Here is a 27,978-nt window from a genome sequence, read left to right as displayed (position 1 = left end):
AGGTAAAAGAGCCATGGTCCCGTTGGGCTTGGCACTGGTTTGTGCACGTGGCTGCTGCTGGAGGAGCGTTCCCAGGGCAGCTGCGCTCAGCACAGTCCTGCAGCCCCTGTCTGTGTGTGCCTCTGGCTTTTCCCTCTCCTTACTGGAGCTTCCTTCCCTTGCAGCTCAGATACTCTGCCCAGAGCCTGTTTGACTACATGAAGAAAATCCAGGGTGACCCCAGTGCTTTGGAGGGTTTTTGTGAGACGCTGCTCAAGGTTTTCGAGGACAACCTGCGGAATGACAGGTAATGGTTTTCCTTGGTTTTTTTTTCCTTTTAACAGCTTTTGGAATTCTCCTGTGTGGCACATCTGGTGAATGCCCAGGGCATTGTTTGGTACAGCAGGACCTGTGGTAAAATGTATAACCAAGGAGTGATGGCAAAATATTTTGCAAATTCAAGTTTTTAAATCATAGAATGGTTTGAGTTGCAGGGGACTCAAAGCTCATCCGTTCCTCAACCTTCCACTGTCCCAGGTTGCTCCAAGCCCTGTCCAGCCTGGCCTTGGACACTTCCATGGATCCAGAGGCAGCCACAGCTTCTCTGGGCACCCTGTGCCAGGGCCTCCCCACCCTCAGAGGGAAGAATTTCTTCCTATCCCATCAAAACCTACTCTTTAGTTTAAAGCCTTTCCCCCTTGTTCTATCGCTGTTGTATTTTTATTTTATTTCTTGTCTCAAGTGTTGGAAACATGGCCATGGTTATTCCAGGTGACATGTGTTGGTTCATCTGGTGCTTCATTCTGGTACAGTCTGTGGAATACATTGTTTATATTCTGCAAAACAGATTAGTATTTTCTGATACTGTCAATTGTGGTTTTGGGACCCTGTTAATGAGGTTTTTTTCCTATTGTCCCCATTCAGCCAGCACACACAAGGTACTGAGCAACCCTCCTCTGTATAAATCAGAGCTCTCATTTGCCTGTGTGTAGCTATGTAGGGAGTTTCTTTCTTTGCTTCTGATTAAAAATAGCACACATCTGCATGCCAAGAGTTGTATTTACCTTGTTGAATCATTTTCTTTCCTCAGGGTGTCTGTTCCTCTCCTGACAATGCTGGACCAGATGCTGGCAAATGGCTGTTTTGATATGTTTACTGAGCAAGAGAAGTGAGTTGCTGCGTGTCTCCTGGGTTTATTTCCCACTGTACAACAGGGCTCTTCAGTCTTGCCCTGGGGGTGCTCAGGGCTCTGAGTGTGAGTCTGTATTGCAGCGCTTTAACTTTCCTGAAGTGGGACAAAAGGTCTGGATAAAATCCTTGACTCCCCTGTCCGTGTAGAAATTTGTTACTTGTTCAATTTGACAGCCAGGACATAAATCAAATGCAATTTGCATGTTTCACCTGGCATTCTTGGACCAGTATCAGATCCATTCTTTCTTTTTCCAGCTTCCTAAATCCCTGCTGGTTGGAGCACATTCCTTGCTGTGCTGGGAGCCTTGAGCACTGGCAGTGTCCCTGTGTGGTGCTGCAGAACCCCCTGTGCCTACAAGCTGTGGCTCCCCCAGTCCTGCTGCTCTGGTTGATGTGAATGTCTCCAAAGATGCTAATTAATATTCTAATTAGAATATTAAAAAAAGGCATGTCCCAGCTCTCCCACCCTGAGCTCGGTCTTGTGGAAAATGTTCAGTTTAGGAATGGATAAATGTGAGTGAGGTACTCCAGTGTGAAGTCATGGGGGTTTGCAGATGTTTCAGAAAAGAAGGATTTTAATTTCAGTAATATCAAAAGCTATTCCACAAGCTCTCCCAGGCAGCATCTTGGCACATCTGCAGGTATTTGCAGAATTGTGCAGCACACATCCTGCAAGCACAGATACTGGATCGAGAACTTGTTGGTTCAAGAATTGCTCACAGCAGATAAATCTGAAAAGCCTTCCTCATTCTGAAAGCTTTGATTGAGCTCACTCTTGTCTTGAAGTGTGGTTTTAGATAATATTTCTGCAATTGCATTTGGCAGTCCCTGTTTGAATGGGAATTTAAAGTGAATCAAAGACAGATGGAGTGAATGTCGTTTGTTCGGTTTGGTGATCGTGCCGGTGATCTGGGGCTTCCACACAAGTTCCAGTCATCCCTGCTGGGGAAGGTGAGAGATTATGGGTGGAAATTCCAGTCAAAGTCTTGTCTCCCAGGTCACTGAGCAGAAACCAAGTGGTAGCAGCAATGCCTTTGCTGTGTGAGTGACTCAGCCTCAGCCCTGTGGTGCCATTGTGGTGCTTTGTGTAAAAGGACTGGAATAAAATCCAGGGCTATTATGGGGGGAAAAGATTTTGAAGCTGATCCAGTTGTATTTGCCTCCAGTTTGATGATGAAACCAAAGAAGAAAACTAACAATGAAGCAGCCAAGTGGATCGTGCTCATGTCAGGGGAGTGAAATGCTGGCCTGGAGTGCAGAACTTGTTTCCAAACAGAGCCCAGGAAGGGCAGAGCACTGGCGAGCTGGAGGACAGTTAAAAGATGGAGAGTTTTGTTCCTGCATGTGTCAGATTTTGGGAATGTGGGTGCCTCCTGGTGCAGGGCTGACCATGGGTGGGTTTCTGTGGGCACTTCACAGGGTGAATGAATCCCCAGGGCTCTGCCATGCTGTGTGGATCATGGGTGAGCCCAAACTTCCCATATTTCATGCAATGTTTGCATTTTGTTATTCTGGTGAGTCCTTTGAGTGTAGTTAGGGATGGATCCTGGCTCCAAGGCCTGCCTCTGCTGTTGGATTTCACCTGCTCCTTTTTGAACAGAAGACTCTGACTTTGGGTATGGTCTCTGGGATGGAACCATTTATTCCCTTTCCAGAGCAGCCTCCATAAAAATGTGTAAGATCACAGGGTGGGTGTGAAAATGGAGGCACTGCTTGGTGGCATGGAAAGGCCACGTGTGCCTGCAGTGTCAGGAGCTTTTGTGTACAGTGTGTCTGAAACACAAGATGAGATACATGAGATACATGCTTGTGTTTTTCCTTGGGATGTTCAGCTCCTGTTTCATTTCCTCCCCTCATTATTTTTTTACCATGTTGGGCTGAATGGAGTTTTAGCAAGGGAATTGGCATGGAGGATGTCTGGCATCAGGATTATACCTAAACCAGCTGCCAAATAGGCAACTGCTGCATTGTAAAAAGTGTTTGCAAATGCATTTTGTAGTTTGAAATGGAAACTGTGAGCTCTCCCACACATTTGTTTTCTAATAAAACATCCACAGTCCAGAATGGGTAATATCCATCAGTGCTTAATTTAACCAGGATTAGCAGCAGGATGAGTTTGACCCTTGTGAATGCACCAGTTAAAACCAGTTGCCACAGGGTGTCACTCCTGCCCTGCACAGGTGGAACCCACCAGGCATTTTCCTGCCTTTTCACACCCTACAGCTCCTACAGTCAGAATGTAAAGCTGAACTTTTCTGGTGTGCTTCTGCAGCTGAATCTCAGTGTTGGGGGAGCTCTGTGTGGTTGGTGTGTGCTCTCTGTGCAGAAGGACGAGTGAGCCCTGGCTGTTCCTGCTCCACAGTCGAGGTTTGGGTGCTGGTGCTCGAGGGAGGTGCACTGGCCATGTGTGGGACTGGCATGGGGAGTGTGGGGTAAACATCTGTCCTGTGGGCTTGGAAATGCATCAGCTTTAGTGTCACCAGGGTCATCAAAAGGCTTCCAGAACTGGCTCCTCTGTTGTGCTTGGCTTAGGGAAAAGAACATTCCAGGCTGTAATTTCCTACCTGTCCCAAGGTGACACAAACCTGCTTGTCCAGCACGAGAGGTTCCCCCTCCTGGTGCTGACAGGAGTGCTTTGTATCACTGCAGGATGAATGGAGAACTGCTCTGGGTGAGAAGTGCCCTTCTCCCTCTCACCTTGAGGGGTTTCCTCAGCCTCACAATTGTGCCAAAGTAGGAAGGGAAGGGAGGGAAGTGGATTTCTCCTGGCAGCGGGGCAGGTGTGTGCTGGGCTGAAGTGTTGGTGGTGCTGCAGCATCACCAAACAGGGCAGCAGAGCCCTCAGCTCTGTGGTCTCACAGCCCAAACTCTCCTGATTCCATGCCAGGGCAGTTTGTGGAGTGCTGCTGTGACAGTGCAGCGGGTGTTTGTGGGCTGGGCACTGCCAGGGGCAGCGGGCACAGCTCAGAGCAGAGCTCTCACAGATACAGCAGCGCAGGCTGGGCTGCTGTGAGCTCACCAGAGGCTGCTCTTATAGCACAGAGCTGGCAGCTCCCTGCTGCTGGTGGGACCCTTCAGGACAGGAGAGTGAACTGAGGCCACTGGCAGAGCTGGCACTGGAGTGTCACTGGTCACAGCTCCTGCTGCTCCGGTGGGTGAGGGATGCCAGCACTGCTGGGGCTGCCCAGAGCCCTGTGGACTGTTGTTCTTTTAGAAGTGTGGTGAGATGTGTCTGATACTCAGTGCCATGAGAACAGAGCAATGACAATTCGGGATCTAGTGCTCTCTGGGGTAGGAAGTGGCACTTCTCTCTTACTTGTATGTGGTTTACACATCCAACAGAAGCACCCATGTATTCTCTCTGCTTTTTTCTGGCGAACTTGCAGTGCTTTAAGAAAGTCTGTGATCTCCAGCTGATAATTTCCATGTATCCGCGCTCCCATGGATTATTTTTAAGCAGTTTTACTGCTGTAGCATGACCAGCCATGCAGCAGAGAGCTGGCAGTGCCTGGTGCCAGCTCCACCCTGCAATGCCAGCGGCGCTGCTCAGACCCAGCTCACCTGGAGGTGACAGCCCTGGCAGTGCCACGTGTGCCCAGCTCACAGAATGCAAGGAGCTTCAGGCTGAGCCCTTCTCCCCAGTGCTGATGCTGTTCCTGCTGGCACAGTGCCCACACAGGAGAAGGAATTTTCTCAATTTCCTTTACGGAGGCCAAGCTGTTTGAGTCACTTGAGATCACGCGTAGGTTAGGTTTAGTTATTGCAAATGCGGAATTGGCAACCAACAGAAAGGAAAGCGCATCTGTTTTAAACTCAAAATGCTGCTCGTGAGGTTCCATGTGTTAAATCTATTCCAGATGTTCCAATTGGTCTCTTTGCTGCTCCCCTTCTCGGCGATGTCCCTGTTTTTCCACCAGTTTAAATCTCACCTGATTCACTGCATTGCCTGGCCTGTGCTGAGCCAGGCGTGTACTGCAGGGATTGTAATTAGCTGGGTCTTTGTGTAATTGGGGCGGGAGGAGGAGAAATTCCACCAAGGTAAGGCAAAACAAACCTCAGCATTCAGAGAGCTCTTCCCTCACCCCCCAGAAAAATCCATGCCCACAGACACACAGGGACTCATTCCTGCAGATGTCTGTTGTTCCACCATGTGTAGAATTCTCTGCCTCAGTTTACCATGGTTTGTTCAGTTGTTTTTTGTTTTTTTTTTTAAACAGGGTCACTATTTGCCAGTACGTGCTGGGATTTGGTTACAAATTTTTAAAAAATCATTAAAAACCACTAACTCTTGTCTGGAGAGCTCTACAGAGCAAGGCACATTACCTTAACAAAACATCTTGGTGCTCCTATAAACATCTTCTTTTAAATGTTCTGCCCTTCAACAGATGACAGTGCCCAGCTTTCTTCAGTAGTTTTTATCCACAGCTTTGAATTGTGGCAGCAGAAAATGAATGGTACTATTTCTGCTTTCTGCTTTGCATACACAATTCAGTGGGGTTTCCAAAATACGCAGCCTAGAAGTTATTGTGCTCACCAGACAAATATGAAATAGTTCCTTTTGCATCTACGGCACTTCAGCCTTGAGAGTGGCAAGTAAAAGATTAAATAATTTGAACTGAAATAAAAGCATTAGTCCCTCTTTCCTGCTCTTTGATAGATCCTTGGAATAACTAACAGTACTTGTGTTTGTACGAGTGTCTGGGAAAGAGCTGTGAGAATCACGTTTCCCAGACTGTGTGGAAAAAGAAAAGAATTTGCTAAATATATTTAAAGATGGCTTCATGGCCTGTACACGTAATAGAACTGTGAGCCCTGACTTTAATTACGTTGTCTGGAATCACCAAAGGAATTTGGGCTGTGAAATGGTGGAGTAGTTAAGAACAACATTCATCCCCTTTAATGTAAAGTTTGGTTGGAGACCTTAGGGAATGGCCACGATGACACACAGACTGTTATTTGGCTGCAGGATAATGTAATTCCTGACATGGCATTTCTGATCATTCCACGCTGTTTAAACACAAACCATGGCAAGCCAGTTATCCTGCGTGGCTAAAAGGAGCTCGCTCCTCAGCGCACAGACAATAGCAGTGTAAATAATTAATCATAATTACTTCCCTCTCTTGTTAAAAAAAATGAAATGCCCAGGAACGTGGTGGCCAAACTCTCCTGAGCTGGGGGAAAGCACAAACCACCCTGCAGTGTGTCTTGCCTTGCCTTGGAGTGTGTTTGGCACCCTGATAGTCATGAAATGTCTTGGAAATTCTGCTGAAACCTACTGCTCATCTCTTTTTCTTTTCCGTTTTCAGCCATCCCTTCCCAGTGAAGTTGTTCACCCTCTGTAAAGAAGAGATCAAAAGGTCCAAGGACATCCGGAAGCTTCGCTCCAGCATAGGAGTGTGAGTTAATGAAATCAATCTTTTCTCCTAGGAAGTGAAGAGTATTTAACTTGCCACAGATGTAACAGTGAGGTCTGGTTCATGTGGAATTTCCATGGAAAATACACACAGATTCATGTGATTGAAGGTTGTGAGAGTCCCATCGTTCTGGATGGTTGAAGTGAAACGTGATCTGATAAAGTTGAATGTTCAAGTTTGAGGTTTTTTATAGCCCTAAAGATGCTTAAAGGGAATCATTTGCTTTTTCTTTGTAGAGAGCACAGCTTCCCCTCCCTGCCTTTTTCCCAATGCCCATTTTCATCCTAGCCCTCAAAAAGTACTTGTGCACTTATAGCAGGATCTGTTTTTTCTGATATTTTCTAGGTTTTGTGGCCTGATTCAATTTCAAGGAGACATGAGAGAGAAAGTTTTCTTCCAGTTGTTCCTCCTCCTTTGCCATCCCTTCCCTATTGTAAGTACTGAAGACTTTGCACATCACCAGCTCTGTTCTTTGCAATACTTCACAAATGAAAAATAATTCAAAGTGTATTGAAGCAGCATTGTCTTTAGCAGGTATTAATGTATAGAATGTTTATTTCTCAAGGATCTGCTCTCTGCAGTGCTGCCCCTGACACAGGCTGCTGCCTGTGCCCCTGCCATGTACCTGGCTGCCCTTCCACCTCCTGTTCTCACTGGTTAAACTGGGAGCAATGCAGGTGCCTCAGCCATTTGTTTCTGGGAAAACTTGTTCACCCTTTAGTGCTGAAAGCTCCAGCAGATAAATTACTGTCAGTTCTGTGACATTTCTGAGAGCAGCAACTCTGGAGTAGGGCTGGTTCAAGAGAAAGAAACATCTATTTTGTTATGTGTGCCAAAAGCTGGTGCAGGAAAGTTTAGCAGACTTTTTACCTTTTTCCTGGAACTAACAGGACACGAAAATCTGAGTATGTACAAGAGATCAGGTGTGTGATGGTGTTATTTTAGTCCTTTGAAATCTGTGTTGGCTTAGGAAGCCTTGGGGTTAGGTTTTTTTCATTGCACAAACCTGGGAGCCCTGAAGTTTGGTTTCAGGTTTCTGTTCCATTTCCATGTTGTGTGTACTTGCTCTGTGAGGAATCCTTTGCAGGAGGGACCCAGTGTGAGAAGTGGAGAGAGATCATTTCAGTTCTGTGGTTTATTGGTTTTATACATCAGAAATTGTTCTGTTTTTGTAGATGGGTCAATTTGATTTGTGTCCAGAAATTACCCTGTAATTCCTTTGGCAAAGTTGGGCCCTTTCCAGCTGGGCCAATCTCACGTGTTTGAATTCCTGCTCTGTGAGGGACAGAGGTGTGGGAAATGGGAAATTCTGCACTGAGTGTAGGAGCAGGAATTCCCTGAGGAGCTGGGGTGGAATTCCCTGAGGGGCTGGGATGGAATTCCCTGAGGTGCTGGGGTGGAATTCCCTGAGGGGCTGGGATGGAATTCCCTGAGGTGGAATTCCCTGAGGTGGAATTCCCTGAGGTGCTGGGCTGGAATTCCCTGAGGTGCAGAAATGAGATCCCTTCCTGCAGGAAATCTGTCAGAGGCCTCGGTGTGAGGGACCAGCCCACAGCTCTGGGCTCTTCCCTGTGGCTCAGAGCATCCAAAGGAGGCCAGGAGGATGGAGAAAAGGCCATGGGTCAGAGCATCCAAAGGAGGCCGAGAGGATGGAGAAGGCCTCGAGGCCATGGGTCAGAGCATCCAAAGGAGGCCAGGAGGATGGAGGAGGCCATGGGTCAGAGCATCCAAAGGAGGCCGGCAGGATGGAGAAGGCCTTGAGGCCATGTGAGGAGCAGCTGAGGGCGCTCGGTGCGTTCAGCTGGAGACTGAGGGGAGAGCTCGCTGCAGCTGCAGCTTCCTCATGAGAGGAAGAGCAGGAGCAGACCCTGATCTCTGCTCTGCGGTGACAGGACTTGGGGAAGGGCCTGAGGTGGTGTCAGGGAAGGTTTGGGCTGGATTTCAGGGCGAGTTTCTTCGCCCGGAGGGTGTCGGGCACTGCCCGGGGAATGAGGCTGCTTTGGACACGGCTCCGGGGGTGCACAGGGTGTGGCTGCTGGGGATGGTGCTGTGCAGGAGCTGCGCTGGATGAGCCCTGCGTGTCCCCTGCAGCTCAGCAGCCCCCCGCAGCTCTGCTCTGGCCTTGCTGACGCTGCCCCTCCCCGCAGATCCGCAAGACGACGGCCAGCCAGGTGTACGAGATGCTGCTCACCTACGGCGACGTGGTGGACGCGGCCGTCGTGGAGCAGGCCATGGCCATCCTCAGTGACACCAACTGGTGAGTGCCCTGCTGCCCCTGCGCAGCCCCTGGGCCCTGGAGGGCGCAAAACTCGGGGCTGTGAGAAGTGAGAGCGTAGGTTCAGCTCTTTATTGCTTCCAGGCCACGAAAGCGCTGCTGCGAGGAATTCCTCTGCTCTAAAGAACTCTCCAGGGTTCTGCCCGCTGGAAGGGGGATGTGTAAAATCACCGCTAGATAAAGTACCCAGATTTTTTTCTAACAACATAAAAAGGGAGGAAATCTTGGAAGTTTTCCATGAACCAGAGACTGGGCTGTGCAAACAGTCAAACTTCAAACTGCACAGACAGTTTCTTGGCATTTATGAGCACTGGCAGGATTTGGGGAAAGGAAGGATCTCTGCAAGCTGGAAAACAACAGAATTAGCAGAACAGCTCAAATCTCCCATGAAATGTAATTACTCAACATGCTACAAGCGTTGTATTCAAGCAGAGATTTGGGCTTGGAGCAGTTTAGATGTTTCCCAGGCATAGGATGGCATGAATTAAACAACCACTTCATAGAAAATGTCATTATATTTTTTTCCCTACTCTTATCTGTACTGTCACCTCCTTCCAGGGCAGGGGAAGAGGGTCCTGTTCTTCATGAGCATGATCCGGTGACTTTTAGAGCAAAGGAATCATTCCATGACTCCTCTGCAGTGACACGAGCAGGGAACAGTATTTTAGCACTGGATTTTCCCCTTTCTGCAAATTCTGATGTTGGGTATTATCATCACCTGGGCAGGCTGATGAAAGTTGCATGCCTGGGAGATTTAAGAGATTTAAGAAAATACAGAATTTGAAGATAATAATTAGTTTATTCGTTTTGCTGCCTTGTTAAATATATTTCCTTGTCATAGACCTGGGCTATGGGGGTGCTGCCCCAAACAGCAGTCACAGAGAACAGACAAATATAGAAAAATATATAATTTATTCAGTCATATTAAATGGCTTTTTGTCTTCATTGACATCTCATGGGAATAAATTTATCCCAGATAAACTCAAAGAAACAAATACACCTTCAGGGTGGGTGACAGAGTTGCAGACTGCATGTTACACTGTTTGACTTTTGTGTAGTTTCCAGTTTATTTCTGTGCTTAAGCTTAAAGAACTTCACACTTATGAAAAGAAAGCTGTGTTTATCAAGAGGAGGGGCGGCTCCTGCTCTTTTTCTGAATTTTCCAGTGCAAAATTAGAACCAGAGTCTCAGGTTTGAAGGAGTGATTGCCTGCAGTTCTGTGGTGACTATTCCGTTTAAGTGCAGTGAAGTTTAGGATTTTGCTGATTTTGCCTCAGCCCCATTGGAAAGCTGCCTTTAGGAGCAGGCTTGCTCAGGAATTGCACAAGGAGTTTGTTAAGTGGCCCTGCAGCAGATGAGCTGAGTGCTGTCACCAGGGATGGTTCCAGGGCCAGCACTCACAGTGCTACAGAAGCAGTGGCAGTGCAGCTCTGCTCATCCACAGCTGCCTTCCTAAATCAAAGCAAAACACTTCCCCAGGAAAACACTCCAAGAAAAGGAATATTCTGTTTTCACCCTGTCCTTTTTAGAGTGTGCCTGGCTTCTTCTGGCTTGCAGCACGCCCAGAGTACCCTGCTGCACTGTGCCCATTGCTCTGAGATGAAAGACAAAGAGCTCGTTTACTCAAAACTTAATTGTTTTATCTTGGTAGATTTGGGCTGTCTACAGAAAAAAGAGATTTGAAATTGTTGCTGAGTGTCACAGTGAGCTGCTTGTTTTCCTCAAGCTCTCCCAGTGCTGAAATAATCAGTCTAAATTCTGAATTACCCTAAGTATTAGCAGCAGGAAGCCAAATGAGAATTTGAAGGAATATGGTAATTACTGCAATACACATATTTTCCTTGTTGGGACTCCAGCAACTTTATCATAGAATCGTGTCATGCAGAGTTTAAATAAATTATAAATAATACACTTTGTTTAGCCACAGGAAAGCTTCCAGTAGTAAATAAGACAAATTGTCCAAAGTGTGAAAAATTGGTTGAAGTTATTTCTAACTCACCTTTTTTTTGCCTTTTTTCTATAGAGGGTTGGGAGAGTCTTCTCCAAGTCCAATAACTTTAGAGAATAAATAAATGAACTTCTGATCAAAAGGGTTGTTCAAATAAGTGGGCTTTTTTTAATATAAAACTCTATAAAAGAATAGTCTTGGACATTTTATTAGCCACTGGTTACCTGTGGCAGCTCTGGAGTTTGTTTGTGTTTTATCTGACTTTGGGTGGTACAGAAATGTCCTTTAGTCCTCAGATGGGAGACAACACAAGCTCCTGCCATCTGAAATGTGCATGGAAGCACACACCCACTGTGATGCAGGGGGCAGGGATCACTTAGGGGGCTGTGTGGATGTGCCTGAATTAACTGGAACAACCTTTGCTTGCCCAGGGAAGCAGAGCTGCCCGTGGTGAGGGAGAGACGCAACTGCCTCTGTGACCTCCTGAAAGTGCCCAGGCCCCAGCTGGTGCCCAAGGTGAGGTGGGAATGTGCTCCGGGGGTGCTTTGTTCATGGAGGTGTCCCTGAGGATGTTCCCAGCCAGCTGCAGAACCTGGGGGATGGCTGGAGAGGAGCCTCAGGCCCTTGCAGCCTCATTCCAGAGCGCATTCCGGGCTGGCAGCGCCGCATTCCAGACACAGATGTGCAGCCACGGCTCCTCTGCCCTTCCTGGGGAAAGGGAAAAGACAGGAACTTCTCAATTTCAGCAGCAGGATGATGACATGGGGTGGTGTGCAAACCACAGTATTGCAGCACTGCCTCTGTGGATGAATAGCAGACAAAACCATAAAGTGTGTGTATATATATATATATATATGTGTGTGTGTGTGTGTGTGTGTGTGTGTATGTAAAGGACATTTTTAGATAGTTTGGATGTGCCCACCCCACTCAGTATTTCAGAAGAACAGGACTCTCTGCTTTGGTAGGGGTTCTAGAAGAGGTTTTTAGTTTTTTAATGAATATGTGTTACTGTGTAGATACAAATATTTATCTTTCTTTCAAGACTCATACTTAAGACACGATGAATCCCCTTCAAAGACCTCCTGCTGCCTCGTAGCAGTTTCTTCATTCATTTTCCAGTTTTTACCATCTGCTTTTAGTACAATTTTAAGAAACCTCAGCTAACATTTTTAAAATTCTGGAAAACAAGAGTCTGAACCTCCTGCCAAGACAAGGAGTTGTTTTTAGAACAAAAACTGACCTGAGTGTTGCTTTTAAAGGTTTTCTAATCAAGTAATAGAAAGGTTATGCTTAGAATAAGAGATCTTACAAGATGAACTCTCTGATCTCAAAAAACTCCTTATTTTAATCCTTCGTTATTGAAGGCTGAGAGAAGACTGATACTTTAGGAGAAAACTGTCTCTAGGATAAACAAAATAATAATAAATATCCAAATACACATCCAGGTATCTCTGATGGAGATGGCACAGGTGGCACCTGGATGTTTTGAGCTTAATTTGGAGCTTTACCTCTTGCTGTCCTGGACACAAGCAAACAGTCAGTGTAACTGTGAGCCCAGAGCTGAGCCTGCAGCTCACAGGGCCACTGAAGAGGAGGCATTTCCTGGCTGCTTATTCCTTTAATGTGACTCATGGAAAAATAAGGAAATAGCCAAGTAACTGAAGTATTGACCCAAACAATGACAGCCTGCTTGAAGGGCAGTGTCGTTTTTTTTGAAAGTAATAGAATGAATGAATGAGATGGCAAATTTGACAAAAAATAGTTTGATTAACAGCACTGAACATCGTTTCAGAGAATCAAGCTTCTAAGTGCATAAGGCTATTTATAAAAAGATTTACAAATTTATTCCTCCTGCTGAACAGTTTAAAGAAAGAAATCAAGAGTAAAAATGTTTTCACTTAGGTAAGTGGCACTTGTACAAAAACTCTGGAAATCACAGTGAAAGAAGTTTAAAAAAAAAAAAAAAAATCCCAATTCAGCTCTTGAAAAGTCAGAAGAACACAATCATTCTCCAGCCCAGAATTACAGAAGACAGAAAATAAGAAAGAAAGACCTGCTTTGTCACTTTTGAATGTCCCCATGTCCCCAGTGCTGCTCCCAGCAGTGCCCAGCACTTGGCTCAGCACAAGTGGGAGAAGCCAGAGAGGAGGCTGAGCATGGCAGGATAAAAAGGTGAATGAGGTTGGCTACAGCTGAAATCAACACTTTCTACTCCTTTAAATTTTGTACAAATACCACTTGCTGGAGGGGAGTTCAAACCGAGGTGTTAAAAGGCCTAAATGTTACAGCTTTGTCTTTTCATTTCTGTTCAGGTGAGTTACACAGCTGGGCCAGCAGTGCCTGCTCCACCTGACCTGTCCTTTTCCTTTCTCTCTGGCAGAGTTCAGCATGAGGAGGAGCAGCTCCTGCCTGCTGCGCTGTCCTGGAGCTCCTGCTTCCTGTGCTGCTGGGCTGGGAAGAGGCTGAGCCGTGGCATCCCAACAAGCTGGGTCTCAGCAGAGCTGAGGATTGCACTGCTGGGCAGGAGGGGCAGAGAGATGTGCCACAGGAAGACACCAAAATTCCTTGTTTTCACTTTTTAATGTTGCTGTCTGGCAGGTTCTGTCACACTGACCTGTCTGGTTTGGTGTCAGTGGTTTGTAATTCCCTGACTGAACGCAGCCTGTGCTCGTACACACACCAAGAATTAAACCTGACCTGCTGCTCTGGTCTCTTCAAGATTTCTTTTTCAGAGGTGAGAATGGCAACACTCAGTGATACTGAAATCATCCCAAACATTAAGTGTCCCTGAGGAAAAATCTGTCATTCCTCTGTCACAGTCAAACAAAACCCCCCAGGTTTCATTTTAGCTGGTGTCACAGTCTCTCATAACAGCTCTTTACGTAACTAATTCTGACAAAATGTTCCTGTGATAAACTCAGTTTCAAAGGTGAGTCAGTTCTTCAAGCAGCTGCCAGGAATCCAGCTCATTTCTTACCCCCTACAAAACAAAATAGCTCCAAAATTGATCTTCAGTGAGATCAGTTGGTGGGGAGGTCAAATGCACAGGCCACATCACAGTGTAATTACACTGTTATTTTATGGCTCTAATTAAATGCCACTATCCCAACACTTGAACAGTGGCTGTGTGTCTATGTGGACACTTCTCTAGAAATTTGAAAGGAAGGAAAAATTCAGGCAGAGGAGCAAAACCCAGCTGAGGCTGTTCCCTCTGCACACCCTGGGAAACACCAGCAGTTCTGTGGGAGCAGCAGTGTGTGGCACAAAACTCTGCACAGGCTTTGCCTCAGGCAGCTCTGAGGCTTCCCTGGGGGTGCAGTGCCCTGCTAACCCTGTGCTTGGTGGGTGTTGGAATTAGAAACACAATTTCCCAGTCAAACTGAGCGATGTGCACCAGCCAAACTCAGCACACAGCATTACCCTGGTGTAACTGTGACCTCCCTCACAAAGGGCCTACTCAGCCCTAAGATTAAATTAACAAAGCCCAACTAAAAAGTTATAAACTCCTGAAGAATTTGCTCTTCCTGCACCCAGACACACAGAGAGCAGCACTGGCTCACCTTGGTTTAGTTAAAGTGATAATAATCCATCCCTTCCTTCAGGTTCAGCGTGTCCAGGTTTGTTTCAAAGGCTCCACCTGTCAAGTCCTGTGAGGGAAGAACAAGAAAATGAGATCAAACTCATTTCAGGTTGTAACAGGTTTGGGTTTCTGATTCTTTAGGCCACAGAAGGAAGAAGTTCCCATTTGCAGAACTAAATAAATAAACCAAGGCTCAGGAGAGTTTCTGTTCAAAAAGTCAGAGTATGTTGAAAAGTTAGTGTAGAAATCAGTGTGGGGATATCAGACAACTCCTCAGCACTGCTGTGCTGCTCAGCCCAGCTCTGCTCTTGTGTTGCTGACTCAGAGACTGGCAGAAAATGGGCCAAGGGAGTGAGCTGGACAAAAGAAGGGGTTTGGGTGGATTTTGAGCACTGATAAAGTTGTCTGGTGAAAGAAGCCCTTCATCCAGCAGATGAAGTACTCTGCAGAGTTAAAGGTGTTTCCTTTCGAGCCCCAGTCAAGTTATCAGGACAGGAACTGGGTACATTCGGTCCTTGAGCAACCTCAGTGATGTCGCTGAGAAAACAGGGCAACTTCAGCCTTCCTGAGCACTGGGGTCTTCCTGGAATCCTTAATTACTGATCTTAAGGAATGTCACCAAAAAAAACCCCAAAATTAACACTGACAACACCACAGGTAGGGGATAAAGCTGCTGCTCGTGGTTGTGTGGTTGGCCCAGAACAGCAAGGGTGAAGTTTTAACTGTGAAGCTAAAGAAATGGAGTCCCACTGAAACTGGAATTGAAGGAGTTGGAAAAAATAACCTGCTTTATAGAGGGGTTAAAAAAATACATAAGGGGTCAGATGCTAAATTAAGTGGGAAAGTTAAAGACAAATCTTTCATTTCCCAGAACACAGGAAAAAAACAGGCAGGGCTGTACAATAAGAGACCTAGCCACAAATTTTCTGTAAACTTTATACACTCAAATTAGTTTAATTGCTGTGACAGAAAAATAAAAATCCCTTTCATTTGCAGCCACTGGAATCCAAGCCAAGCCAGGCACAAGGCAGCATTTCTGAGCATTTTGCTTTTACCTCCAAATGGGAGCAAACACGGAGCACAAACCCTTGGGTGAAGTGGCCCTGCAGGGCCAGGCTGCTCTGACCAGCTAAAGCCACACTTGGATTCTCCTCAGCAAAAACTCACACAGAGCAGAATTCCAGCTCCAGCTGTCTGTGGAGCCAGTATAAAATGCAAACTGAGCAAAGATCAGAGGATGCCTGCTTCTTCCAGAACAATTTGCTCTGGTACCAAAGCCCTGCCAGTGCTCACAAGGGAGGAACTGCCTGAAAAAATAAATGAGCTGCTCCAAGTACATGGCCAACAGAGTCACTTCTTGTAAACAACCCACTTCACAAACACATCTGATCTCCAAAATCACCCTCTTGGAGCTGCATAGAAACATGCAGGTTTTGTCTGTATCAAAAGGAAAAATAATCCCCTACCACGAGCAGCAAAATAAAAGCCAATAAAGCCCCTTAAAGCACACTTCCTTCTTCAGAAAATGGTGCTGAACTCAGGTTGGTAAAGAATTAGCAAGGAGAAAATGCTCAGTTGGCCATGAAATCCCAGCTGAAGTCAGAGAGCAGAGTTTGCAGACAAGATGTTGTATAATAGTCTCATTGTAAGGGCTTCACAGATTAAATGTGCTTTACAACAGGTTGCACAGATGTTTTGTCTGGGGACTTCCACCCACTGCTAAATGAAAAATTAAATTAGTTGCAATAGTACTTGCTGATCCAAGAGTTTATCAAGCAACAGCACACGATAATGCCCTGAGGCACTCTCAGTCTGGCTTTACAACCCAGAGCTAGAGCTCAGAGCTGATCATGAGCTTGGGAGTGCAAGTTAAAATCAGAGGAGAGGAGATTCAGCTGATCCATCTCTGAGGAGATGCAGCGTTAGAATGTCAGTGTTGTGTGGAGCTGCAGGGTGTAGTTGCTGTCAGAGGGGTTTCTATTGGTGTTCACCACTGCAATTATTTGTTATTTTAAAGCTTCTGTGTTACAACAGCAGAAGAACTGCTGGTTATCATCTTCTAATTATATTATCAGGGCAATTAAACCAGGTGAAATGAGTTACCACAGTCAGATACATTCAGAACTGGCAGGGCCAAACAAAATGGCTTTTAATGTCTGATTTAAAAACAAAGCCTTTGCCATACATGACGCTGCAAAATACTTGGCCCAAAGGATGTGGGCATGTGCTCATTGGGGTATATTTGGTAGAAGTACAACAGATCCAGCTCCTTTACAGAACCTGTGCCTTTTCTTATTCTTAATTTTACCCAATACTGCTGATTTAAATCCCAAAATACTCTGCACAATCAGTTTGATTAGAAAAAGCCATTCAAGAGTACAGCAAAAGCCTCTGGGAAAAGCCACTCACAGTAAATAGAGACTCATTTTCCTAAGGAGCAAATGCTGCTCCTGCAGCTGAAGCCAAAGGCGGAACTCACCAGCTTCACACAGATCACGAAGGGCGGGCTCGCGTCCCTGAAGTGGCACACGGGAATTTTAGGTTTTGGTCTCTCCTGCAGGAGGAAGGGGTACAGAAGCACTCAGGTTACTTGCTAGCTTGGTTTTAGGAGCTGCTGAACTCAAAAAGGGGAATAAAATATGTTGAAATTTGATGCTAAAGAGACTTTGCTCATTCTCTGTCCGTTTTCAGTGCCCATCACATTTCAGTGCAGTTGTGTGAAGTTAAACCAAATTTGGAGCTTTGAATTTGGAGCTTTCTGCTGCTGAGAGGAGCAGGTCTCACTGCTCCACTGCTTCCTCCTCACCTCCAAGTTCTACTTCCAGCCCCTTCCCAAGCAATTCCCTCTTTGATCTGATGGCAAGGCAGTTTCAATAGCCTGGCCCATAACAAACAATGTTCCTTCTTTTTTTTTGGTTCATTTTTTTTCCATTGTAGTGAGCTGCATCAGTTCCTGTGCCCTCAGGCAGCATCAGAGCAGGCACAAGAGCAGAGACAGGAGGATCTTTCCCTGCTGCCAGGAGCTGTTAAAGGGTTAATGCTCAGCTGGGACTTCACCAGGGATCCAAGCTGCAGGATTTTCTAAGGATTCACAACACTTGCAGTACAGTCTACAGCTGATTGGAGAAAATGGGTTTGTTTTAGGAAGACAAAAGCCCAGGATCTGTGTCAATCACACCCACAGTGTCACTGAACTGCCAGCACTGAGTCCTCAGCATTCCAGGCCCAAATGCTGACCCCCAGTTATTTCCTGCAGCTCAAAGCACTCTGTGTTTGCCGTTTCAGAATTGTACAGCTGCCCCAGGCTAAGCACAAGCTGTACCTGAGGAGGGGCTCTCCTGTCCCCTCTGTCCCTCCTTCCCTCAGTCCCACTCCCTGGCAAACTCAGGGGAATTTGATTCACAAGATAACTTGGTGAAAAACTTCTAATTTTGAGGGTTCCTTCCCATTATCCACTATAAAGCAAATTCTACTCCCACTCAGAAGACAAACCTGTCAGTGCAGACTGCTTTACCCCAGCATCAGAATCCTTTCAGAAGTATTTTTGTCTTTCTAAAGTGACTTCACTGAGTGTGAAGCTGACAGTCCTGGCTCCAGTTTGCATTCCAGTGTCCATTCCCAGCCCTCCAATCTTCTGGCACGGCCTCTTTACCAAAATGAGCTGCTACACAGCATTCAAGAATGACAAATTCCTTCATCACATTCCCCAAGACACTTCTAGATCATAATAAAGAATACAAGAGTGGTTATAACTCACCTCAGATTCCTCGTAAGTGTAGAATCCTTTTGTTATTTTCTTTTTGTCGACATCACAAAATGCAGTTACCTGGAAAACAGGAGCAGAATGTTTCAACAGCAGCATTTCACCTGTAATGTGAGCAAAGCTGCAGGCAGGGAACGGACACAGGAGTAGGGCAAAGCACCCTGGGCCTCCTTTGGAGCTTAAACCCTTGTTAAATCCTGTCTGGGTGTACCTTAAGGAGCTGAGGAAATTCTGCAGTTGTCTTCTGAGCACGCTCTGATCTGAGTCACTGACTGCATAAGGGAACACAACCAACCTCATCCTCAGGGAATAAACTCAACCCAGTCTCCTCGTTTTGGCACTTCCACTAAAACCCCAAAGGAGATGTAATAAAAACCTCTCCTGCCCACCCCAAGCATGGACTGGACCCCCAGACACATCAGGACTGTGGTGCTGCACCGCTGCTTTGGGTGCTCTGCAATGCCAGCCCCAATTCCAGGGCACAGCACACCAAATTTGGGAATTCCTGTGGTTATAGACTTGAATTTTTCAGCTGAAAAGTTCAGCAGATCTGATGTTTAAACACAAATAATCACTGCTTTGCTTATTCTTACTAGAGTTATGAAAGCATTATTTGCAGCCCTAGGTGCCAGATATTTCAGATGGCTTTTTATTTGCATTCCTCATAAATATGCAGGCAGGATAAATGCCTGCCATCTAAAATACACAGTGGCCTTATTTTTGAGCCACTAGGTTGCCAGGAACATTTAGGGAGACTTTTTAAAATAAACATGGCAATGTTTTCCTCTGCCTTCTGTTGGATCTATTCATATTATCTGCATGGAGCTCTTATGCTGAAGCAGAACAGTTGAGGTAGTTAAGGTGGTACAGAAATCAATTATTCTGGTGAAAGCTGGATAACAGCTTTCATATCTTTTTAATTGCTCCATTAAAAATTGATTAACAACACTTACTGCTGAGAAAATCTGAAAAGCCAAACAGCTGTTTATTAATTTATTTAGTTAGAGAAGGCTGAAAAGGCTGGCTGGCTCTCCGTGTCTAAAAACCTCTCTCACACATTTTCTTCCTGTGATTAAGATGGTTTTCTTTTACCTAAAGTGACCTCATTCTGTTTGTGTAGAGGGAAACACTGTTTTTCTAATACCATAATATCACTTCCTTCACTAAACATCAACGGCAAGAGAATGCAAACAAAAAGCATCGAGGGACTGCAAATAAAGCTGCAAAGCACCAGTGGCCAAAGCAATGAGGGAAACGAGCTGATAAACTGGAGAGGGTGGGCAGGGACAGTCCTTGGAACTCCTTAGAGGGAGACAGAGACCTGCAGAAGAGGTTGCCTGAAAACAGGCACCAAAGGAAGGAGAGAGCATGAAGGAAACGTGGAATTTCCACGGTGGGGCTGTGTGAGTGAGGAATCACATCATGGGCACAGCCAGAATTGGCTCTGTGATCCCAATGCGGGGATTGCACTAAGAACATGAACCCTGGGTCAAACACAAAGGAAGGGAATTCAGGAAGGTCCAGGACGTTGTACAAGGTGTTTGTGGCTGGTGCAGCTGGCTTGGATTAACACACACAAGCAGCTCCTCCACAGAGTAACACACTCTACATCCCTGGCACTATTTCCATGCCCACTGCAGTGCTTTGTTGGAGCTGGAAAATCAGGTGGCGTGGATGTGCTCATACACAAAGAGCTATAAATGTGTGTGTATGAAGGGAATCAGTAGGAGTCACTGTGGGAAGAGAAGTTCCCTGGCTGTATTCTCTTCATTCTGCGCTAACCACCTTGAAAATTCCCCAATATCCAGCAAATCTCAGTTCTACCACTTGTGTTTTACTGTCCTGGAAGCTGTGATCATAATAAACAATATTTAGCAGGATATGCCTTCAATGTCAACCCAACAGAGTTCTAGGAACAAATACAGTCCAGTGTGTTGACTTACCACCCAATAAATGAAGCTATTTTTGGAGCTGCTTATGCTCTTATAGATAATAAAAACCAAAATAAATCACCAAAACTTATGACATAAGGTAAAGTGAAATTCTCTGTCAATAACTGAGAATTCTCTGTGTTCACCCTCAGTATGTTATAACCCAGGTAACAGAAACCCCTGACTGCTGCCTGGATTTCTCAGCAGGAATCAATTTCATCCTAATCTCCAATCTCAGTCTCTGTCAGTTCAAAACCATTTCTCCTCGTCCTGTCACTACATCCCTTTGTAAACAGTCTCACCCTAAAGTCACTCCTCGTATCACTGAATTGCCATTAATTGGAACCCTCCCTCTCACCCTGGGCCACCACTCAAATTTCTGGGTGTAGAAAACTCTGCCCTTTTCCACGGCAACTCTCAGCCCCCAGAACAGCCCCACACAAAACCCCTCCGTGGAAAAAACAACACAGGTGAGTCTGTGACAAATTTCCCTTGGAAAGGGATGGAAAGAGCTCAACCTCTTTTTTGTTATCACTGAGGCATTTCCCCTGTTTAATTCTCAGTGGATCCAGGCAGCTTAGATCTGGTATTTACAGCAGTATAAAACAGGTCAGACTTGAATGGGCGATTTTCCTGCAGGCTGCACGCCATGTGGGTGGCCAAAATGGAAGTCAACTCTTTTTCTGACACACACTATTTATTTTCCAATTAAAGCAAAGCTATGTTTGGAGTCTAAATACAGGACTCTGGCACCGTTGTTTATCCTATAAGGAGAAGTCAGGGCATCAGGCTTATGGGAGTTATTTACTTTATACACTATCAGGATAAACCCAGAGACACCTATTTATTTTCCTGCATTAATGGGCTTCTTTCTTGTAGCTTTTATGAGGAACATCTATCCACACATGAACTCCTGTCTCCCTGTGAGCAACCATGAATTATAAAACCATAAAGGAGTCTCAATTTGCTCTTTTTCCCCCCTCTCCTTTTAGCAAGATTACTCTTTGGCAATACCTCTGACAGTATGAGACCACTGAGTCCTCAGATCACACCTCAGTGTTACAAAAATATACAAATTATTATTACATGGTTTTGGTTTGAGCATCGTTTGTATAAAAATCTGCACAATTCCAAAACTTCCAAAGGAAGGAACACTGCTAATTCTCTCAGCCCAAAACTGGAGGAGACAGCTGGGTATCTGCTAAGTCATTTTTATAACTACGGATTGCAACTTCCACGAAGCGTGGTGTAAGGGGGGAAAGGAGAGATCGCCTTCTCCCTCGTAAGAGAAAATTTACATCGCTCACAAGAGAAGATATTTACTCAGAAACAACCTCTGCTAGGGGAAGACACGTTTGAGAAGATCAAAGCCCTTCTCTGGCTGGTTCCTCCTAATAAACACTGGGGCTCTGCAGGGCCAGGCTGGGGCTCTCAGACCTCCCGGGGAAAAGGAGATGAATGGGCAGCAGCTCCTCCTCCAGTGCACATCCTGGGAAGCCACTGAAGGACCAGGAGTGACAGAAGAGTCACCACCTGCCTGCCTGAGCTCTGCTGTGATTGCACAACCATTGCATTGCTTGTTTCCTGTGTGACTGCTTGGCTGCTGCAGAGAATTTCCTCACACTTCCCACTCCACTCAGATTTCATAATGGAAAAACTGAACGATTTCATCAGCTTCATGATGTCCTTTTATGGTGAATGATCCTCACGGGGTTTTATTCCCCCTTCTTATTTTCACCTGTGGTTTGGTTTGGGTCTGTGACAGCCTTTTACAGAAAACAACAACCTGCAGCCAGCACGTTCTCAAGGTGCCTTTGAGCTGGAAGGATGTGAGAGGCAAGTTAGACATGGGAGAGAGAATAACCGAGGGGAACCTGACGGAAAACTGGAAAAACCCTTTCAATAAATGGTCACCTGCACATTTTGACTTCTCCCTCCTCATAACATCAGCTAGTCTCTGCAGAGTCACCTCCAAGCTCCACAAAACCCTCCTGAGCAGATCTTCCCTGCTGCATCCCCTCCACATCTGCAATCCCCCATCTGCTTTAAACTTCTAGTGAACCCTGGTAATTCTTCTATTTATAATTCTTTCACTGAGGCTTGTAGAAAGCCTCGGGAGCACATTAATATACATCTCTGCAGAAGCAAAATCAATTTGGGCCATTCATGTCAAAACAAAGTAACTGAACGCATTGCAATGCAAGTTTAAATAGATACAGCCAATGGCAAACAGGACAGGAGACACACAGAGGCACAAACAGCTTCTGCCATGACATGGAACCACCAAGTCACAATCTGAGGGATTTTCTGTGTCAGGAGCTGCATTTATTTCACCTCTTCAGCACTACAGCCAGGACAGAAGCTGTGGACATCTTTAAATCCCAGGAATGCTTTTCATTATTCCATTTAGACACCTGAAAATTCCACTGAAAATAGCAGCAGCTTCCTCCTTTTGCACATCTCCACAACAAAAGTCACTGGAGAATTTTCACACCAGAATCCAACATGAAAAACCAGCTGCTAAACACTGGACATAAAACATTTCCCTTTTTATTTATAGCATACACCTGCCCTCATAGGTGTGGGACTCACTGCCAGAGCCTCATCCCTTCCGAGCAGATCTGAGTGATGCCAGGCACGTTTTGGGTGTGCACAGCTCTGTGCTGACAAAACAGAGCTTGCAGAAGACATTTCCTGGCCAAGAATTATTCACTACAGTCCAAAACGAAGCCTCGATTTACCCCATGCTATTTGAGGGTGTTTTATACCTGGATTTAACTGAAACTTTCAAATTTCATCTCTCTCCTTGTTCTGGAGGCTTTTATCTTGCTTTAACATTGCCATTGCACTGTCGAGGTGAGTGCAATATTCTCCCCTTTATTCATTTTTCTTTGCTTTCCCCACTCCAGGCTCTGATGGTGCCACTCCCACACTTTTAGAAAGGTTAAAATGCTACAAAACTTGAACTTTCCTTGGCTGTGGGAGTGAGCTGAAGGACCAGAGCTGCAACACAAGGTTTGGTGATGCTCCTCTTGGAAAAAGGCAAAGGGAAACCCATTTGGAAATGGGGAAAAGGCCTTCAAAATACTTTTTGTGTTTGCCCCCAGCAGACAAGGCTGTGACAGAGGAAATGCACGGCCTGGCTGTGTACAAGCTGTTTCCAGCCCACTAATGAGCTGATGCTTATTTGGTCCTTTCCCCTGCTTTTCCATGAGCCACTGGAACGCTATTTTCAGCCATCAGAAATGACACAAAATGTTCATGCCTAAGTTCTCCTTTTAACTCAATGGAGAATAAAAGAGCAGACAAGACAGCTCAGAAAGCCTCCAGGCACATGGAGCATCCCAAAAAACATTTGGTTTCCATCTTCAGCTGCAAATTATAGACACAACGGATGTGCTTTAAACAAAAAAAGGTCTGTTTGACTTCATTCTTGCAGAAATGCTAATACTGAACCACTGTCAGCAGTGTGAACCAAGGAGGGGACAGCCAGGAAACAGAATTTCCCTAAGAATACTGAGATCATGGCAATTAATTCATAAAAAAACCCCTGCTAACGGAGTAATTTTTTTCGTGTGTTGCTGTTTAGCAAAAATACTGAGCCTTGGATTTTTGCCCAGCTCCTTTGGAGACAAAGCATCATTTTAATATTCACCCTACAAATGGCTGAGGGAAAAGGGAGAATTGCTGAGGTGCCCTTTTCTCTTTTAACATAACCATAATTCACATTCACGCTGTTTTCCAAACAAACTAAAGTCATAATTTGTCAGTGAGTATGAACACAGACAGACTGCTGCTTCCTGGAATTGCCTGAATTTTGTTTTCTAAGAAACAATGCTCTTTGGCACAGGGCAGAGCTGGGCTTTTCAAACATCCCACAAAGACCCTGTCAGCATAAGAAATGCAATTGCTTTGTTTACCAGGTTCTAAAAATACTAGAAACATTTTCTTTTTTTGAGAAATAGGTTTTCTTACACACCCTAAGTGTGACAGATCACGTTATTTAATTCTCTTCCTGAGGATTTAGTGGAGTTTTTTTTCAAAATTACAAAATAATACAAGCTGTAGCTAGGTTTTTGGGGGGGTGTTATTATTTATCCTAAGAGTGTGTGTCCCAAATTTTCTACAGGTACTTGGTGCCAATTAAGAAAACAACCCTGAAGAGACTCCACGGCCAAAGTCAGTCAGGACATCTGCTGAAATTCTGCATCTCAATAAGAGCATGCAGTCAAACACAGCAGAGGTGAAATTTGTCAGTGGGGCACGGAGCTCATCCCCCAGGAAAGGAGCTGGGCTTAGGGTCTCGGGCAGGAGAGTGGCAAAACCCCAACAATACTGATTTTCTCTTGCCTGTTTAATCCCCTCTGCTGTGAGATCTTTAAGGTGTCACTCTGTGTTGAACAGGATGTGAAGTCCTGGAGGTGACAGATGTACCCCAAAGCCAGGGAGAGGCTCTGTCTCAGCACCAATTTCCATTTTGCTTTGGTACAAAAAAAGCTGGAAAACCAAACCAAAGAAAATCCCAGCACCTGAGACGGTGAGACACCACCACAAAACCGACATGATCTGTTTTTTCTGTAACATCTCAAAAATCTAGCAGACAAGCTGCCATCCCTCCCCTTGGAATTTATCTTCTGTTTTTCCTAATTTCCAAGAGAGAGAGGGACAGTGGCTGCTGAGTGTCAGCCCAGTGGCCACAGTCAAGTCAGTGAAATCCCAAAAGTGCTCAGCAAATAGTAATGAAAGAGAATATTTCCATAAACCCCCCAAAATCTTGCACACACTGCACTGCATGACTGAGATAAAATCATATTTCATGGACAGGTCTGTCCTTTATCAATGAGGCAAGTGATTCCCAGCATTTAATATCTTTTCATACAGCTCACCCACTGCCACGTGAGAGCCATGACTGAGGGATGGCACTGGAATATCAAGCAGGAAATTCAGTTCAGTTTTTGCTTTGTGCATTTCCTGTCTGAGAGTCTCCCATGCCTACTCAGTAATTCTGACTATGTGTATACAAATGTCTTCTATTTTTTGATATGTGTGTGGTCTGAGGGCCGCAACATTAATCAGGTTTTTATATCTATCTGTCATTTTGTCTTCTCATCCGTATTCTCAAGAAAAGAAAAACACATGCAGCAATAAAATGAACGTTCTGTGGCTCTTTATAAGAAATAGCCATTTGACATTAGCCCTAAAGCCTTTATCTAACACAAAGTTATAGCACACAAGAAAATGCTATAAAAATGAGGTACTCAGACTCCTGGACAAATCTGTCCTGAGAAATATCTGCCACTGCCAAGCAGAAGCATTTCCAGCTGGCTGTGATGGGTCAGTCACACCCAGCAGTTTCTCCTCACCCGTTCAGCCCACACCAACCCCTTTTTTTTTTTTTGGCAATCCAGCTTTCCAAAGGGAGTCACAGTGACAGGGACATGTCCAGTATCCACTTTGGAACTGGGTAAATATTATCCAGGGATGGACAAGGCAGTTCAGTACTACACAACCCAAATAAAGAGCTGCTCTACTCACCCTGAGTACCTGCCTACTACAGCTGTGCTTAGCAGGAACTCGGTGCATTTCTTGCTCTCCATGCCCACCACCATCACGGCATTTTAAAAGAATAAATACATCACACAGAGTATTGAGAATTGCCCCAGTGTATATTAATTATCAACCAGTACTTTGGGGACAAAATATCTTATGAGAATTTCGCTGTGTTAGATTAGGAGCATCGTGGGGAGACATGAAGAAGAAGTGGGTTTGTACAAATGTTACTTTGCAGCTCACCTTTTTCTGATTAGCTGGTGACAAGCTTCTGTAGAGCTTCTTGCCTTGCTTGCCAGCATTCCAAATGGTGAATGATGTCCAGGAGCTCAGGACTCTGTCCTCAAGGAACCTGACTCGGTGATTCCAGATGGTTTCCCTGGAGAGTTGGAAAAAAGGCAGATTTTGACCCCTAAAACTTTTAGCATTATTATAAACCTATATGCATATGTACACACTAATCTACAGGTAAACCTGACTAAAGGGATTCATATAATACAAAACCAAAAAAATCACATCAGAACATTAGATTGGAAATTTCTGAGGGAAATGTAGAAAAGAAATTCTGTGGAATTTCTCAGACAAAAGAACATTCACACAGATAGGAAGCAGTAGCCAAACAACTTGGATTTTCAAGAACCCTCCCAGATCACAGGAATATGAAAAGCTGCAGCTGTGGCAATGAAATTCAAGGCTTCCCACACCTGTACTCACCTATGAACTGCTCTAGAACCCTGCAGTGACACAGGAGAAGCATCTCCTAACCCAAGCTGAGCTCCTCCTGTTCCATCTGCCCATGGGATCATTCTCCTTGGCTGAAGTGAAGTTGGAATCTCACAGATGTCCAAGTCCAGCTTACCCCCAAGCACAAATGCATTGACAGTGCGGTTGGTATTTGGCTGAAGCCTCCAGCAAAGGTTGTCAAAGCTCTGAGTCAGTGACAGCCTCCAGCAACAACCCCTGAGCTGCACAGCTCCACACAAACCACCCAGCTCCTCCATCCACACTGACCAACCTGCACACACACCAGTAAGAGACATTTAACTGGAGAAGTTCCCAACTGTTATTTGGCAATGACACAAAAGTGCCTGTTCCTTTATTTGAAGGCAACTTCCATGAGAAACTGCATTTCCAGGAACAAAAATCATTGGGTTTTTTTTTTTTTTTCCCCCTCCTAAAAAGCAGTATGCCTCATAGAACTTTTTAAAACGCGCTTTAGGGAGAAAAAAAGCAAACTGGCAGATGTCAGTGTGCAATTACACCTTCAAGGATTCATCTTTGGGATAATTTCCACAACATAATGAAGCCAAGTGGTTGAGGTAAACAAGGGTGACACTAATACCAAATGACAAATCCCACAGCTCTGGAACCTTCCACAGCAAGGGACCATCCAACGGCCTCGGATACTGAAGATCTGCTGACATCTTCAACAAGTTCAAGACAGGTTCTCAGCAAGAGAAAACAATGTCAAGGAAGGCAGTTGGTTCATGGTCCATTTCTCCCAACTGGCAAATCCACTTGGACAACTACGGCTTTTTTTTCCTGTTGGAGTGTGTGTGTGTGTGTTCTACCCTATAATGTAATATTTAAGAGTACAGCATTTAGCATGGATTACAGAAAACTGCCTGCTGTTCAAAACGTCGGCTTTATTTCCAGCGTTCATTCAGTATTCATTAACTAGGAGCCCACCTCAGACTTATTGAAGTGTTTCCTACAGACAATAAGTTGATTTCCTCAATTTGACAAATGAATCTTCCTAACCTACATCTCTTGAACAAGGCACCTTGAGCTGTGACTTATTTTCCCAGGAAATTCTGGTTAATCCCTATGGAGTTTCCCATTTGGTTATTTGCATCATTCCTTCGCAGCCCCAAGTTATTTTCTGAAGACCACACAACCCTCACAGGACCCAGTGACTCCACTTCACTTCAGCACAGCCAGATCCTGCTCAGCACTTCATCACTGATCCTGGGGCGATACATTGGAAAAGACCTCGTGCACAAATAACATTTCCTCACAGTTTCAAGGATGATGGCTCTGCACCAGCATTTCGACTAATGGAGAAAAAGAAATTCTTGGATTTGGTCAAAAATCTCTTCTAATGCAACCACAAGATGCATTCCTGTTGCAAAGCTTTAACTGCTGCTGGCATCCTTTGACACTTGCCTTTTTCCATGTTCATGACAGCATACAGTATTCCCAGAAGGAAAGTGTAGGGAACAAATTATGAAAGTCAAGTATTTTTCCAGGATCACTTTACTAGACATTTTAGAGCTCCTGCATGCGTCTCAAAAGGAAGATTATTGCTTTGCACATAAATGGAAAGGTTTTAAAAGTGATTTGCCTT

General features: G+C 45.1%; 2 protein-coding genes across 9 annotated transcripts in view; one reads left to right on the top strand and one right to left on the bottom strand.

Moving 5' to 3' along the window:
- The window catches only part of TBCD (tubulin folding cofactor D), a 113,969-nt gene extending 100,449 nt beyond the window's left edge, over positions 1 to 13,520 (top strand). For 2 of the 3 annotated variants that reach the window (XM_040081436.2, XM_058422891.1), the window contains 6 exons: positions 165 to 286; positions 1,070 to 1,147; positions 6,477 to 6,566; positions 6,930 to 7,017; positions 8,732 to 8,841; positions 11,239 to 11,374. In XM_040081436.2, the coding sequence (XP_039937370.1) occupies positions 165 to 286; positions 1,070 to 1,147; positions 6,477 to 6,566; positions 6,930 to 7,017; positions 8,732 to 8,841; positions 11,239 to 11,374 (624 nt within the window). Of the gene's footprint in view, positions 1 to 164; positions 287 to 1,069; positions 1,148 to 6,476; positions 6,567 to 6,929; positions 7,018 to 8,731; positions 8,842 to 11,238; positions 11,375 to 13,187 lie in introns of those variants that run through there. The other variant, XM_040081437.2, reaches the window with a different exon arrangement.
- Positions 11,381 to 27,978, bottom strand: part of B3GNTL1 (UDP-GlcNAc:betaGal beta-1,3-N-acetylglucosaminyltransferase like 1) — a 103,987-nt gene continuing 87,389 nt past the window's right edge. Inside the window, exons 9-13 of one of the 6 annotated variants that reach the window (XM_040081441.2) lie at positions 25,875 to 26,010; positions 18,145 to 18,213; positions 16,867 to 16,941; positions 14,368 to 14,454; positions 11,381 to 11,515 (exon numbers count right to left, since the gene is read on the bottom strand). In XM_040081441.2, coding sequence (XP_039937375.1) covers positions 14,374 to 14,454; positions 16,867 to 16,941; positions 18,145 to 18,213; positions 25,875 to 26,010 — 361 coding nt within the window. In that variant the 3' untranslated portion in view covers positions 11,381 to 11,515; positions 14,368 to 14,373. Of the gene's footprint in view, positions 11,516 to 11,558; positions 11,608 to 13,447; positions 13,788 to 14,367; positions 14,455 to 15,348; positions 16,107 to 16,866; positions 16,942 to 18,144; positions 18,214 to 25,874; positions 26,011 to 27,978 lie in introns of those variants that run through there. The other 5 variants (XM_040081444.2, XM_040081443.2, XM_058422892.1 and 2 more) reach the window with 5 other exon arrangements.

Source organism: Hirundo rustica, chromosome 18, assembly GCF_015227805.2.
Source record: "Hirundo rustica isolate bHirRus1 chromosome 18, bHirRus1.pri.v3, whole genome shotgun sequence".
In the NCBI taxonomy this organism is placed as follows: Eukaryota; Metazoa; Chordata; class Aves; order Passeriformes; family Hirundinidae; genus Hirundo; species Hirundo rustica.
Note: the sequence above shows the minus strand (reverse complement) of the source record. Positions and strands in the feature narration are given on the sequence as shown.